The sequence below is a fragment of the Dermacentor albipictus genome, chromosome 7, assembly GCF_038994185.2.
Source record: "Dermacentor albipictus isolate Rhodes 1998 colony chromosome 7, USDA_Dalb.pri_finalv2, whole genome shotgun sequence".
NCBI classification, from domain to species: Eukaryota; Metazoa; Arthropoda; class Arachnida; order Ixodida; family Ixodidae; genus Dermacentor; species Dermacentor albipictus.
The window spans coordinates 20859463-20874818 of NC_091827.1; the positions used below are offsets into that span (position 1 = coordinate 20859463).

General features: G+C 46.0%; 1 protein-coding gene across 1 annotated transcript in view; it reads left to right on the top strand.

Annotated features, from left to right (window-relative positions):
- LOC139047730 (hypoxia-inducible factor 1-alpha-like) overlaps window positions 1-15356 on the top strand; it is a 250417-nt gene that overhangs the window by 224059 nt on the left and 11002 nt on the right. The window contains exons 7-12 of the mRNA XM_070521744.1: window positions 9192-9342; window positions 10481-10761; window positions 12838-12921; window positions 13481-13779; window positions 14289-14431; window positions 15049-15255. Of these exons, the coding sequence (XP_070377845.1) occupies window positions 9192-9342; window positions 10481-10761; window positions 12838-12921; window positions 13481-13779; window positions 14289-14431; window positions 15049-15255 (1165 nt within the window). The remainder of the gene's footprint in view (window positions 1-9191; window positions 9343-10480; window positions 10762-12837; window positions 12922-13480; window positions 13780-14288; window positions 14432-15048; window positions 15256-15356) is intronic.

The window sequence follows — 15356 nt, forward strand, 5'->3', positions numbered from 1 at the left end:
GCAGGCCGGGGCTTACAAGTAGAGCTGTGCACAGGCTCGGGCCGGCCCGCGGGCCGGGCATGGGCCATTTGGAGATTCTCTTACTCGGGCTTGGGCCGGGCCCGGGCCAGGCTTTCTATGTCTCGGACGGACCGATCGGGCTCCCCGATCTCGACTGCGTACCTTATGCGAAAGTATGCTTGTACGCTTTGCAGGTCGGGCCGGGTCCGGGCCGCCTGTGGTAGTGTAGGGCCCTGACCGGGCGCGGGCTCAGAATTGCGGCCCGTGCACAGCTCTACTTACAAGCACAGGCCGGCCTCTCTGCCTTTAATCTCTCTCTCTCTATCTCTGACGTACACCTCGGGACTAGGCGGCATTTTCAATAAAACGCGTGGTCGGTACTGCCTGCGACCGTTGCGAGAACGAGGAGAAGAAAGCGGACGTTCGCGTACGTGTAGTGTAATTCCCTCGGTGTGATCGGAGGAGCGGTGTCGTTGACGTCGGCGACGTAAGTACCTGCTACATGGCTCCCGCTGATCAGCTTGGAGGGAAGCCCCGGGCAGCTGATAAGAGCGCGCAGAGGAGTGTGGTTGGAGGCACGATTTAGGTCACCTGCGGTGCACGTGCATGGGCGTGCGACGCGCAGCCGCCCGGATGTTCCGCTGCGACGTTATGGGAAATCTGTATAGTTGCTCGATATTGATTTGTTTCTTTTTTTTAAGCGCAAGAACTTGCGCACAGAGAAAGAAGTGGGAACGCAAACGGTAGACAGGACAGCGTTTCAACACTGACGCACGCAAAGTTTTCATTCCCGTTTCATTTTCAGCGCGTCAATTCTTGCACTCAAAAACAAGAAGCAAGAAACAGTCTACAATGTTTCAGTGTACACCGTCAATTTAGACGCAGTGGAGTATGCTTTTCTGTAATCCCCCCCCCCTTTTCTTTTTGTTTCTTGTGCTGGAAAACTAAAGGAGCCCTAAACCACCCCTCGGGCTTGGTGAAATAACATAGTCCGCGGGTAGCACACGCTGCTGTGAACACCTCAGCCAAGTTTTGCTGTCGTAAGCGGTGCGTGGAGCTCGCAAGCCGGATCGAGAAGTCACCTTTCCCTCAGACGCTCTCTTTTCAACAGAAGGCACTCTCCTCACTCTCTTCTCGACTCACTATTTCGTCATCGGACGCACTATTTCGTCATTCCCTTAGACGGCTGCTATTGGCCGATAGCTGGCAATCAAGCTGCGGTTTGCTACATGGCTTAGATACTGCGGTCGCCGCGAGGTGCCGCCACTAGTCCACTGGCTAAGCGCACTGCGGCTCGCTTAGGACAACCGCGTTTGACTTATGTTGAGTGCATCATAGGCAGTAAAGGCGGTAGTCGTTGCGTCTACGTTAACATCCGAAATGACATTTGAACTGCGCGCCACGGTGACATTTAGGAGGCGGAGCGTTGCGGGCACGCCTCACTGCGCCGTAGCCTTCGCAGTGCGAGGCATTGAAGAAGGAACGGGAGCACAGCGGAGGCCGTGTTTGCCAATAACTCGGCTTCTGCTGAACGCGTTGAAGTACTTTTTGCGGCAGAGCATTTCTGAAATAGCCTATTTTCACTTCAAATGCCTTTCTCCACTTGGATAAAAACTGGTACAGCGCCCCTTTAAGGATGTTTAGCTTGCAATGGGCGGAAAATAACGCCATCCGAAGGGCAGTGAGACACTAATTAGCCATTCCAAATAACGAAAAACAGCCTACCTGGCACCTCTGTCCGGCTGAAAAAGAAAGAAAAACAAGCATGTGATACACCTTCGTTTAATTGGTCTCTGTCGCATGGGTTGTTTGTTATTCGGTGTATTGTTGGGTTATTGAAAACAGAGGATGAAAGGTCTGTCAGACTGTGTCAGCGTACTTCAGCCTGCACTGTAAAATAATTTGCACCCTTAAAAATGGACAAGGGTGTAAATCGGTCCATAACTCCATGGGTTGTTTGTTATTCGGTGTATTGTTGGGTTATTGAAAACAGAGGCTGAAAGGTCTGTTAGACTGTGTCAGCGTACTTCAGCCTGCACTGTAAAATAATTTGCACCCTTAAAAATGGACAAGGGTGTAAATCGGTCTATAACTCACTCTTACACCTTTTTTTGGATGTGAGGGTGTAAGTTATACACATTTACACCCTTATTCGCTTTTAAGGGTGTAAATTATTTTGCAGTGGATGCCCTTTGGGCAATGGATGCCGCTACCGCCATCATAAGGGCCTTGGAATGAGGGCTCTTCCCCAATAACCCTTCTCTTTCTTTCTTTCTTTCTTTATTGATTTATTTAAGACAATGAACAGATTGTCTTAGGGGACACGGCTAAAGGCAAACATTTGCCTGACTGCTCTCTTCGCTCACAAAATTTACTCTGTCTCTCTCTCTCTCTCAATTATAGGAAATGAGATAGAAAAGGGGAGACGGAGAATTCATTCTCGTGATAATCAATTTTATTTGTTTGGTTATTCCCCATAATTTCTGTTCTTTTCAGTAATCACTAAACGTCTTTTGATAATGCCATCTGACTCGGCGAATACCCCGAAGTTGAATGCGCTATCGGTACGAGAAAGCAAATGGCAAGATAGGACGGCGGATCACTTTTATTCCCTCTGCGCGGATGTAGATGCAGAATCTGGTGATCTACTGGCACATACCCACTTTGCTGGATTGACCAAGAATCGTGCTGGTTAAAGTGTAAAATAAGAGGTCAAAAGTTCATAATGGGTAAGTTCCATTCAAAAGATACAGATCGGATAGCCTGCATGATTTAATGGAGATGAAGATTCTGTCGTAACCATTAAAAATAAAGCAACCCAAACTCAATTTCGGTGAAAGAAAAGGAGGCTTAATGTGGAGGCATGTAGAGGCTGCGAAGTTCGTGTGTCGTCGTCATCACTATCATTTCTTGAGGGAAATTCTGCAGTAAATTAAAAATATATATATATTTTTCGCTCCTGCGCAAGTCAAAAACAACATGAAAAGGTTAGTTCATTACATTGAAAAGTGAGAACTTGGCCATATACAGGGTGTACCACCTAACTTGTAACAAGAATTTAAAAATGAAAGGCGCGTCGGAAGCGAATTGAACCGAACGCTCACTATTCGCAATAGCCTGTAGTGACTAAGACAATCTTTTTCCCCGTAACTCATTAAGTTTCATTACCCAACGTTTTAATTATTGGCTCAGGACTCTAAGTATGATAAGCAGATTTGTAGAGCACCTTAAGAAACCACCGATCGAGTTCTTTCCTTTACGATACGTCTCACGTACTCCTTTCTTTTTCGGGGATGGAGTTGTTTCCTTTACGATACGATACGTCTCACGTACTCCTTTTTTTCTGGGGATGGAGTTGTTTCCTTTACGATGCGATACGTCTCACGTACTCCTTTTTTTCTGGGGATGGAGTTGTTTCCTTTCCTTTACGATACGTCTCACGTACTCCTTTCTTTCTGGGGATGGAGTTGTTTCCTTTACGATACGATACGTCTCACGTACTACTTTTTTTCTGGGGATGGAGTTGTTTCCTTCACAATACGATACGTCTCACGTACTCCTTTTTTTCTGGGGATGGAGTTGTTTCCTTTACGATGCGATACGTCTCACGTACTCCTTTTTTTCTGGGGATGGAGTTGTTTCCTTTACAATACGATACGTCTCACGTACTCCTTTTTTTCTGGGGATGGAGTTGTTTCCTTTACGATACGATACGTCTCACGTACTACTTTTTTTCTGGGGATGGAGTTGTTTCCTTTACAATACGATACGTCTCACGTACTCCTTTTTTTCTGGGGGTGGAGTTGTTTCCCTTAGAATACGATACGTCTCACGTACTCCTTTTTTTTCGGGTTGCAAAGAAAGTCCGCTAAACATGAAAAATGCCACGTGACGGAGCGCTTGCGCAGCGGTATCGTGCTGCCCTCAAGCGTGCGTTCGGTGAACAGGGTCGGCTCCCGTCGGATTACGGCGACAATTGCACGCTGCTGGCCGAGCGCTGCCGATGCGATAAAGAACGCCCTGCCGCTTCCTCGTCGCCAGTCACGATGCGGCCGACCCCTCGTACTTTCACAGGGTGTTACGAGGTGTCAGAGGGGGACACTATAATAAAGAGGCGAGAATGCATTGGCGATTTAGAGGTAAACGCGAGTGAAATGCGTTAGTATTACGCCGCGCCTCCTCTTTGAGGTCCCGGATCTACGTGGCTTTTAAACCGCGTTCACCACATTGCAGAGTGTCGTTGAGGGGCTCAACGACACTCAAGCCACTCAACGACTCAACGACATATATATATACACACGCACGCTATTCCAAGCTCTCCCATCCCATCTCTACCTCTGCAACGTGACTGGCTTCCCGCGCTTCACACATACATTTCTATCCCACTCAGAAGCTCCTTACGCTAACGCGTTAAAATAAACGAGCTGCATTAGTAAAACACTCTGATGCAGCGCCTAAAAAAGCCACTCTTAACGCGAGAAGGATCTTGACAGGCCGGAAAGAAAGGCAAGCGCTGAGGAAATGTGGCGACTACGGCTTCGTGTTCACGCATCAGTGCGCCGTGAGGTCACGGATACTGTCAGTGACGTCACACTGGCGCACCGGCGTCGGGCTTTCGGCGCGAAATTCGATAGATGGAAGTTTGACCTTGATTTCCTCTTCTCTTATAACCTTCTTACCGCGAAATTGACGAAAGTATAGTTTCAAAAGAATACTGATATCAGCCTAGATTTGATTTAGTGTTCCTCATTGGTGCATCTCTTTAAACGATATTCAAATTGGCGATGTCTACTCGAATTAAGGCGCCGAAGCACATTGTAGTGAAACGAAGACTTGCTATTGCTATTTGGTGGCGTCCGATATCGCATTTGCATATTCGGTGTTTGGAGACCGGTAGATCTCGAGGCGGGTTTTCGGCCACCGAAGGAAGCGGCCGAAAGGAAATTTTCGCCGAGTTGTTTTGTTGGAGCACGTGTTTTGTTGGAGGAAGGAATAATATCTCTTCATCAGCACGCGTTTTTTTGTTGGTTGGTTTTGTCGGAGGAAGGGGGCTCCCCGCGTGGCTCGGTGGTTTTATTTATTTATTTTTTTTTTCTCGGCATGCTGAGATGAGCGCGCCGAGCAATCTCGCCGAAAACACTTTGTTGCGTGGCCTCATCGTGGCGCAGCGATAAGGAGGAGGAGGAGAGGAGGCGTCATATCGGCCGCCCGTCGCAACCCCCTCCCCCTCCTCACCTCTCGCGCGGTGCGACGATAAGCCGGCGCTGCTGATAAGGGCCCTCGTTTCTTGGATGATACGGCTCTTCGCCTCCTCTCCACTCGGTTCTCTAGCACATCATCTTGGAGCCGTTACAAGCGTGTTCAACCGTTCGAAGCGGCGGCACTGGATATTCGCTGGATAGCATTTTGAAAGTAAAAAAAAAAAAAGTTTACCCTGGGATATAATTGCCAGATCGACCGTTTTGGGTGAGTCCCTCCACCGAAAGGGGCGTTGTGTAAACAATTTTTTTCCCGCTTTCGCATTTTCCCCTTTTACTCGTGATGGGTGGCTTGACGAGATCAACCTGTAATTCATAACCATTCAGGAGTCGAAAAATTATATATGTACAAGTGTCATTAAACCTTCTATTAATGCACCAACGACCTTCGTATAGCAGATTGCTAACATTCCAGTGAGGCTTTCTTTTTAATTCTTATTTAGCATATATCTTTGGAGGCATTGTATGCTCAAGCGTCTTGCATAGTAAGCATTGTAATGCTGCGCAATCTAAGATATTTAAAACGCTGCTGAAGCTTCAGGAAATGTTAAAGACAATGTATAAAAATATTTCTCTATGTTTAAATCGCAGTATTTCTCACTCCATTTTCATTTGCAGAACATTCTTTTTTTAAATCACAATTGCAAATGAACATCCAACTGAACATTGGAATGCGAGAACATTGTGAACAATATTGCAACACGTTTCACCAACATGGCACTGTAATTTCTTGATGCATGTTAGCAATCAAAGTGGTACCAATTATGTGAGCAGCCTGTTTTTCATGCTTTCGAGTGCAGCGACGCAGGAACTGGAGCTTATCTTCAATTTGTGCTTGACATTTTCTTCCAACGGTTCAGCCACCTGAAGTTTTACACTGAATCTTCAGTCTTAATTTTCATAATTTCCTCAACAGTCGTGGTGCCACGGATCATTTATTAGACACTGCTTGTTCATATGGCAATTAGCATGGTGTCCGTTCTACTCCTGTGAGACCCACTCCTTCTCTCTTCCACAATACTGCTTCAATCATTCTGTCATTTCCTGCCCATCTTTCTAAAATAGTTCATCTGGCTGTTTGTGAAATGCTAAATATAGAAGAAGCTTGCAACAAGATGAGTGAAATGAAACAAGAGAAACTCTGAAAACAGTAGCGCCGTATAGGAATGAAAGACTCATATAGAAGGTAATAAATTGCCAGCTAAACAGGTGTAGGTGGCAGCCTTTCGGGGTGTTTTGTTTTGAACATTGTCGACGGACATGAATATCCGTGTGCATCAGTCAAAGCTATTTTCCGAGTGGGATGGGGGGGCAGGTTTGGTGGGGCGAGGGGGAGCGGGCCGTTGTCTGCAGTATTCAGGTATAGCGACTGTGTGAGGAGCATGGGGAAGTTCAAGAGCGTTGGTGGCAACGTTTGGTTCCAGCCTTGAAAGCGTGCCAGTCTGTATGGAATGCCTTCTTCCGTTGCCTCCTCCTATTAATGGTCTCCCCTCTGGTGCTCCCTCCTGGCATCCAGCGAGGGGCCACTCACTCCTGCCTGGCAGTGTGTATTTTGGGCTTCGCTTCTGGCCACTGACGCAGTCCAAGCTTTTACCTCTGCAAATCGTCTGTCTAGTGCTCGGGTCATTTTTTTTCCCCTTTCTTCTTTCTCCGGAGGACATGTTTTCCTTTGTCTTATTCTTGGCTCCTCATTTTTTTTTTCTCACGTTCCCTCCCTTCTTCTTTTTTCTCCTGGCGTTGCAGAACTGCTATCGCAAAGTTGCTTGTCTGTGCAAGTTTGCATTTTTTTTCTTACTCTTTTCTTTTTGTTGATTCCAGTTCAGCAGTCGGCGTGTGTGCATTTTTGCCCACGCTTTTGCTGGCGTTTTGAGATGGCCTTTGTCCTCACAAGAAGTGATAAAAATAGGTCTACAAATTGCCACTCTTTCACGGTTGAAAATGGCATTTTGATACTGCACCTCGCATTTCATGAGAGTGGAGCCTTCCATGCTGTTGTGGGATTCTGTTGTGTCGGTGGACTGCTTAATCGGCAAAGGGTATAGCACTAAGAAAACGACTTTTAATGTCTTAGTTTTGGCATTAGTCTATTCTTTCTTTGTCATAGATCACTGTCACATACACCAAGCACATTATGCACATTTGTGCTTAACCTTTTTAAGAGTTAAGCATTGCAAAGTTTAGGAGGCTGGCACAGGCCTAAAAGGACCATTGCTGCTGAGATTGTGTTTCAGTTTACTCCAGCGCTCACCATACTTGGTACACTAACCTTAGTGTTGATAAATTGGATAACAGTTGCATGACAGTACCATTACATGCAAACTGATAAATTACCTGTTACTGGTTCTCGTCATCTTGTGCAGATACCAAATGAAATTTTAGCAAAGGCAGTGAACACAAGAAGTTGTGCAGTGTACAGCAACTCCTCAGCCTGATCAGTTATGTGAATTGCATACAAGCCCCATGCTTCTTAGCGTAATTGAAACATGCTCACATGTCAGAGCTCCTTAGCGTAAGGTGCACAAGGCTAATTCTTGTAACTAAAGTTTCAAAGGTATACAAACTCTAGTGTACCAGATTCTTTCAAACGCTTCAATAACTTGAGCAGGTAAAGGCGGTCAGACACATTAAATAGCCTTGGGGCAGCAGGCACACGACAGTGGAGTTCTGCAGCTGATGTCACAGCTGGGAAGGTGTCACTTAAATTTTTTGACGCTAATTACAACAGCTCATAATAGTGACTAAACCTACTTAAACTGCAAAAATGTCTATGGGGCTTTGCTTGGAAACCCCTTGATGCTCTTTCATATTTTCATTGAACACCAATAGAAGTTTAGTCTCTTATTTTGCAAGACTTATGTTTGTTGTGCTTTTTGAAAGAGAGCAAGGACTCTTCAATCATGAGCCATAATTTGCATGTCTGCTGCAGTTGTATCTAAGTATTTCTATCTTTTTATTATTTTGTGTTTGCACATCTGTGTGACTTTTTTTCTTTTACCATGATTAAGCATTAAAGTCAATTGTTAGTACACCGTTTGGAGAGGAGAGGGTGAGAGAGTTATTGTTCGTGCATTAGTCTATATGACACTATAGCTTAACCTTATATGCCAGATTTATTGGATTCGTGTGCCAATCTAATCATATGTTGAACAGGAGAGAGAATTCGGCAAGCCAGTGCAAACACATGATGGAAAGAAAAAGAAAAAAAAATACCGGCTCAATAAGGGCAAGTACAAAGGCAAATAACACAATGCCACTGCTAGTATTGCTCACATTCGTCTCTCTTTACCATGCTGTTGCATAGTTATGCCATATCTTAACATTTTCAATTATATCGATTCTTTTGTTTCACCATGGATTCCGAGTTAAGCTTTCATTGTAGTTATGTTCTGTTTCATACTTAGCAGGCAACAATGTGGAAGCTGTGCAAGTGGCACAGTCACAGAAGTCTCGCTTCACGCATTTCACAGTGCGGTTGTTTTTGAGCTGCAACATTTTATGTGAAGTACCCATTTCACATGTTAGAACTACAGCTTGTGGATGTACAGTTACATCAAACCACATATTATTTGTGCACCTTTAGGCTTCCAGTACAAGAAGTACTATGTGGCCACTGATTGCAGAGACGTGTCACGCCTCTTGTTCAGGGATGTCTAACATGTTTCATGTATTAATTACATCATACTTTGCTATATAGAAGTATGAGTCTTAATGCTGTGTTGAATTACAAGACGTATATCTACATCTTTCATATGTCATGCACTATTTCTTGGTTGCAAGTTCAATCCATGAGAGAAGTCTTTCTAGGTTTCAAAGCATTGCCTACTGTGTATCGGAGTACTGCAGGCATTCCTGTTACCTGCTGCAGTGTACGGCTGAGCTGAAGTGATCCAATGGATCGCTCACATGTTCATTGCGCATGCATTCTTTGTGCAGTGTTCGCCAAAGGCCAGTGCCAGACAGGCCAGTACCGCTTCCTGGCCAAGAATGGTGGCTGCGTGTGGGTGCTGACCCAGGCGACCCTCATCTACGAGAACAGCAGCTGCAGCAAGCCACAATGCGTCGTCTGCGTCAATTATGTGCTGAGGCAAGTGTACTCCCCGACCCCCCCACTGTTCTTTCTTGGCAGTCGATGGCTGCTTGCATTGTGATGTCACTCAAGGCATCCCTGTTGCCTGCTACAGCCATTGTTGCTCGGTGCTTGCAGCTCTGGAAGGGCTATGTTGTTTTCATTACGGATGCTCGTAGTAGTTTCTGCCTGCCCATGCTTGTTGCAAGTGGAACAGATTGCTGTGTGACCTTAATGTTGAAGGGTTAAAGAAGCCCCTCCTCAATTGCTTTCATGGGTGATGTTACAACCACAATGTTTAAAATAAGTTATTTTTACGACGCATATTGCAAAGATAACGCCTCCTGTCTCACATTTTTCTTTTTTTCCTCCCTCCCCGTCTTTTCAAATGTAATTCTTCAAGCGGTCACATTTCCACCCAGTCTTTTTGAACTTGTTTTCAGAATAGGCTAGATACAAAGTCCTTTTATGCACTTGATGACAACTAAGTATTTTATTAAGCATAATGTTAAGAGACAGGAAGAGAGCGGCGTGGATTGGAGAGCGAACGGGGATAGCCGATATTCTAGTTCACATTTAAGGGAACAAAATGAAGCTGGGCAGGCCATGTGATTGCGTAGGGTAGATAACCTGTGGACCATTCGCGTTACAGAATGTTTGCCAAGGGAAGGGGAGCACGATCAAGGACGGCAGAAAATTAGGTGGGGTGATGAAACTAGGAAATTTGCAGGCGCAAGACAGGGACTAATTGGAGATCGCTGGGAGTGGCCTTAGTCCTGCAGTGGACATATATAGGCTGATGATGACGATGATTAATTCAATGAATAAGTACAGTCGACCAAAAAAGTTTACGGACCATGACATTTGACAAAAAGCTCAATATCGCCTCAGCCTCAAAACGCAGCCTGGTGTTCCCATTTCCAGCCTTTAGTGGTATGTGCGAACAACATTCGGATGCCCGGTTTTACTGGCTGCTTTTAAAGGCTACTCGTATATTTAGAACTTTCTGAGATCTCGTGGTCCGTAAACTTTTTTGGTCGACTGTACATGCAATTTCCCCTATGCTGTCGTTGGTTTCTCTGACTAATAACAATCGATCCCTCGGTTTAATTTCTTATCCTTTTCTTATCCGTTTCCTTTCCACCTTCATTTGCAGTGGTGCCAGCGAGGGGCATGAAGTGCTCGCGGAGCAGCAACTGACCCCCGCTGTGCAGCCGGAGCCGGGGCCAGAGCCCAAGTTGCAGCCACTGCCGTCTGCCCCTGTAGCTCAAGCAGCAGCAGAGGAAGAGGAGGAACAAGAGGCGGAAGAGGAAGAAGAGGAGGAGGAGGGGGAGCCCCTGTGTTTCACCAGCAGCACGAGCAAGATCTTTGCTCCTCTCACAGCGGACATGAGCAAGGGCTTCCTCATATTCCCTGACGATGAGAGCTCCGCCGCAGGTGGGCCTGTGCACCAGCACTTCGCTTCGTTTTGCTCGGTCATCAAATGGAACCTTATGGCTGCTCGTGTATTAAACTGAAGCTTTCTTTGCCTCTTCGTTCTGCTTTTCTACTGTTGCTGTTGTCTTGCAAGCCGTATTGGGAGGTGGTTCAGAACATGCATATGCACAGCGGGAGCGAGCCGGAGAGGGACGGCGATACGAGAAACTCATTTGGATCTTTGCATCACGTTGCGTGAGCACAAAGCACTCTGGGAATACCTGGGCATCGCCACAGTAGCCTCTTGATGGCCGTAATTATCCGTGATGCCCCGCCAAAGCATTGAAGAAATTGTAGCGCTTACCTTTCTACCAATGTGCAACTGTCCGGAATGGAGATGGATAGAATGGAGGAGAGGAGGTAAAGAGAGCAGGCAGAGAATGATTAAACGAATCAACGCAGCCATGAAATGAGTGAATGGCAGCCTTGCCACTCTTCGCTCTTAGTTCCCATACATGGCGAGAAGGTGGGAGAGGGAAGGGGTGACGTGAAAAGGCGAGGAAAAGCTACTGCTAGACACGACAGTGGTAGTGGACAAATTGGATAAATTTAAGGTCAAGCTACAGTACAGTACATTTGTGCTATTTCTGAAAAGTAAACACCATACGAATTTGTCAAGCAGACAACTGACACATGGTGTGCTGACTCAAAGCCGTATTAAAGCTCTGTAGCATCTAGGTAACACTGTGGTCGCACGTCATATCAACCCTTCTGTGTCTGTCGTGGTAGCTTTGAGGCTATGGCATTGCGCAAGGAGGCGGATTCGATCCCGATCATGGCAGCCGAGCATTTCAATGGGAGCGAAATACAAAAACGCTAGTGCACTTAGATTTAGGTGCATGTTAAAGAACACTAGGGCGTCAAAATTAATCCGGAGTCTGCCACCATGGCGTGTCTCAATCCGATTATGGTTTTGGCACATACAGTCCCATAATTCAATTAATGTTTGACACTTCTGCCACAATGAAATTTGCCATGTGAGGTGCTGACAGTGCTAGCCTTCTCGTAGGGTATGAACTGTGGCGCACAACAATGCCTCAAGCAAACACGTCTCTCTGTGTGTTCTGTGTGCTACGCAGACAAACAGCAGTGTTGCACGCAAGGGAACATTCGCCATCGACTTGCCACTCTCGTATTGCACTAAACGCTGGAGAAATTAAACATTCACAGTCAGAATCACCGTTCATTATCGTCAATCAAAGCAAACAGCTCAGAAAACTTTGCTTATGTCGATTCCCACAACGTAGAATCCGCATAACTTTTTTACTGCTTTTAGTGGGTTATGTCAGTGTCATGCAGATGATTCGATAACAATGTCTGAATGAGACTTTATCCAACAATGCCTTGATTTGGTGAGGGCATAGGACAAAGAGGGAAAGAAATGTGTACAACAGCAGCGCCTATCCTGTCGTTTGCGTTTCTTTGTTTCTTTCTTTGTTCTTTTCACTGTAGGAACACTGTCAGTGATACCTTATTCCCTCCCTTCAGTAGCATATTATGCTGGACTGTCAATAAATTTGTGAAGTTTGCATTAATTTACTCTGAAGTGCTGCAGACTTCATTGAACAAATGTCACGGTGGTACAGATGATGTCTTGTGCATCTTCTAGCGAGTCCTCGTAATTACAGAGTGACTAAACATTGGCTTGGCCTACATTCAGTAATTTTCTGTCTTTCCCCAAAAGGAATTGAATCACTGGCTCAAAGCATATGCACAAGCCTTTATTTGCTGCAGGTCATTGCAGGAATGGAAAATGCATTTCCTGGATGTTGGTGCGCTGACCAATTTTCCGTCACTTATTCACAGACTGGACGCAACCACGCTACCTGCCTGACGTTACAGGCCTAAAGAACAAACATGTTTATGTGGTCACAGGAGTAACCGTGGTCTTGTCCAACAGATACTGAAGCACAGCGGCACACAGACAAAAGGTTACAAGAGGTGCCGGTGTGCTTCAAGATCTTTTCAACATGAACATTAAACAACTAGTCCTACTCGCCACCTTGTAACTCTGGTCTTTCTGTTTTTCATGTGCAGTGCTGAAAGATGAAGTTGATGACCTGACTCACTTGGCACCACGGGCTGGTGACGACAGCATTCCATTGGAGGGTCTGCCTTCTGGTACGCATTCACTCCTCACACTGTATTGAAGAACCTGCAGTGAGGATCACACGTCTTTTAGCATAGGCTGCATTTGCAACTAGTTTCGCTTTGTACCGAGAAAAAAAAAATGATTATAAGGTTGCTATGAGATTCCATCAATGTTCAGGTACAGCTGTAAAGGTGAAAACCAAATTACGGGAAAATGTATTGTTTATGCTGAAGTTACTACTACTAGGTGGCCTACTGTTTGTTTCATAAATGTAAATACTCATTCCCATGAAAAATAGGTATAGAAATCTGAGTGCAGTTATGCTTCCAATGCGGCAGCTAAAGAAGTTTTTGATTATATTCAGCGCACTATTCAAGAAAAAGACATACAACATCCTCACTGCCTCACACAAACAAGCAAAAAAATTGAAGTTTGCTTGAAACCTTGTTTCAGTCATCTATCCTTTCTAGTGCATTGCATGTGGGGAACAAATAACTAGCCTGCTAGTAACTAGTGTTTTTGAACTATGACATCTGTTCCAAGTTCTAGAACTGACCTGATGCATTGACATTCGCATCTCACACGCAGATGTGCTTGGCGACACATTTTCCCTGTCGGACATCTATGGCGACGAACCCAAACTGCTGCCAGACTACGCACTGCTTCCTCCCGAGACCGAGGAAGACTGCCCGCTGGGTCGGAAGGATCCCTTTCTCAGTTACCGCGAGGACAGCGACCCACTGTCATCGCCAGGATCATGTGGCACACCACCGTCTTCGGATGGCGAAGGACGAAGCAGCAGTTGCTCGGACGTTCCCAGCCTCGAAAGCCCTGTGGACCGGTTTGCTGGTCTCGACCTAAAGCCGGAGGGGCATACAGATCTCCAGGTGGGCTGCACAAGTCATTGCGTGCTTGATTCTTCGTTTGCATTGTCATCAGCCAGAAGGGCCATTACCGGAGTGGCAACGCAGGGCATAACATGAAATGTTTCACTTTCATCTGAAAGTTGCCTTATCACAGTAGACAGAGGTGGTGCTCAAACTTGGTGCAAGCAAGGTGGTGAACGCTCACATTGCAAGCCTCCCCTCCTTCCCCTCCTCTTTGAATAAATCAAAGGAAGCATCGCAACAGATGGTAGATCATATAGCAGTGACAGCATAACTAAAGATCATCAATTGACAGCATGGTGTTGATTTGACCCAAGCAAAAGTGCAGCTGATGTTTCCAGAGTGCTTTATGATCAGTAGCTGTTCAGGGCATGGACTAGGTTAGACTTCCTCTTGGTGCCTGACAGGGAAAATAAAAGCATGCATCTTGCCCTACTGTTAATTTTGTATCTTACCCCACTGCCACTAATTCGTCTTTTTCTTTTTTTTCTTTCATTCTTTCTTCACAGGATGATGACTTTGACATGCGAGCACCATACATCTCTATGACTGGAGATGACTTCCCCCTGCTCAGTCCTCCCGACTCGGTCATGTGGGGACCCCAGGACTCTCCTACTGGAAGCTCGTCCAGTCGGAGCTCTCTTTGCAACAGGTGCGGGCGGATACAGTTGAGAACTGTGGTTTAAAGTGTGTGCTGCCATAACCCTGTTGTACCAACGTAGTAAAGTTGCCCTTTTGATGGACAGAGACACACACTCAGATCCACTGTTTTGTAGCAATGCCTTTTCCAATACCGTTCCTTTTCATGATTCGTCAGTGGTCCACCCATGCCACCAATGGGATCAGCTGGTCATAAATGGTGTATGACAAGAGTGGCATAAAATCGAGAGGAAGGCATTGCTTAGCATGCGGTGTGCACCAGCAAGCCCACTGTGTATACCAAATGCCAGCTGCCTTACAAATTGCACCTCCATTTTTATCAACTGGCAGGTTGAAATCCTAGGCTCTGAGAACTTGTTAATAGTGCACCATGACATATGGCAGTGGTCTTCAAAAACACATCCTATACCCTGCAAAGACCAACCTGCCAGGTGTATCTCTAGTTTGCAGACTTTCTGTCAGTGTGCTCGTACGTACGACTCTACAGATCTTTGTAGAGTCCACTTGTTGATGTTAGGTATCTGAACCTTGAGGCAGGCTTTTGTAGCTTCAATCGCTTCAGCCCTTTCTGCGTGCTTGGAGTAAAGAATCTGTGGCCACTGCTTGCAGCCCGACATTCTTCGCCACCTCACCGTCTCCTCCGAGCCCAACATTAGGCTCCCTAGGGCCCAACCCAAAGTCCAGCCTGGCTGCTCTCCTGGTAGCCGAACTCCCACCACCTATAACGAGGTCACGGGAGTGGACCAAACATCGAGCACGAACGAACCATCCCAGGTCTTTAGGAGTCTCTGGGCCACCACGGCAAGACTTGGCAAGGTGAGGGGAGCAACTAAAGATGTACACCTAGTTGTTTAGGCTTTTTTCTGTTTTCTGCAAGAAGGTCAATAATTGGAAATTTAAACCGTGATTTGGGTGGT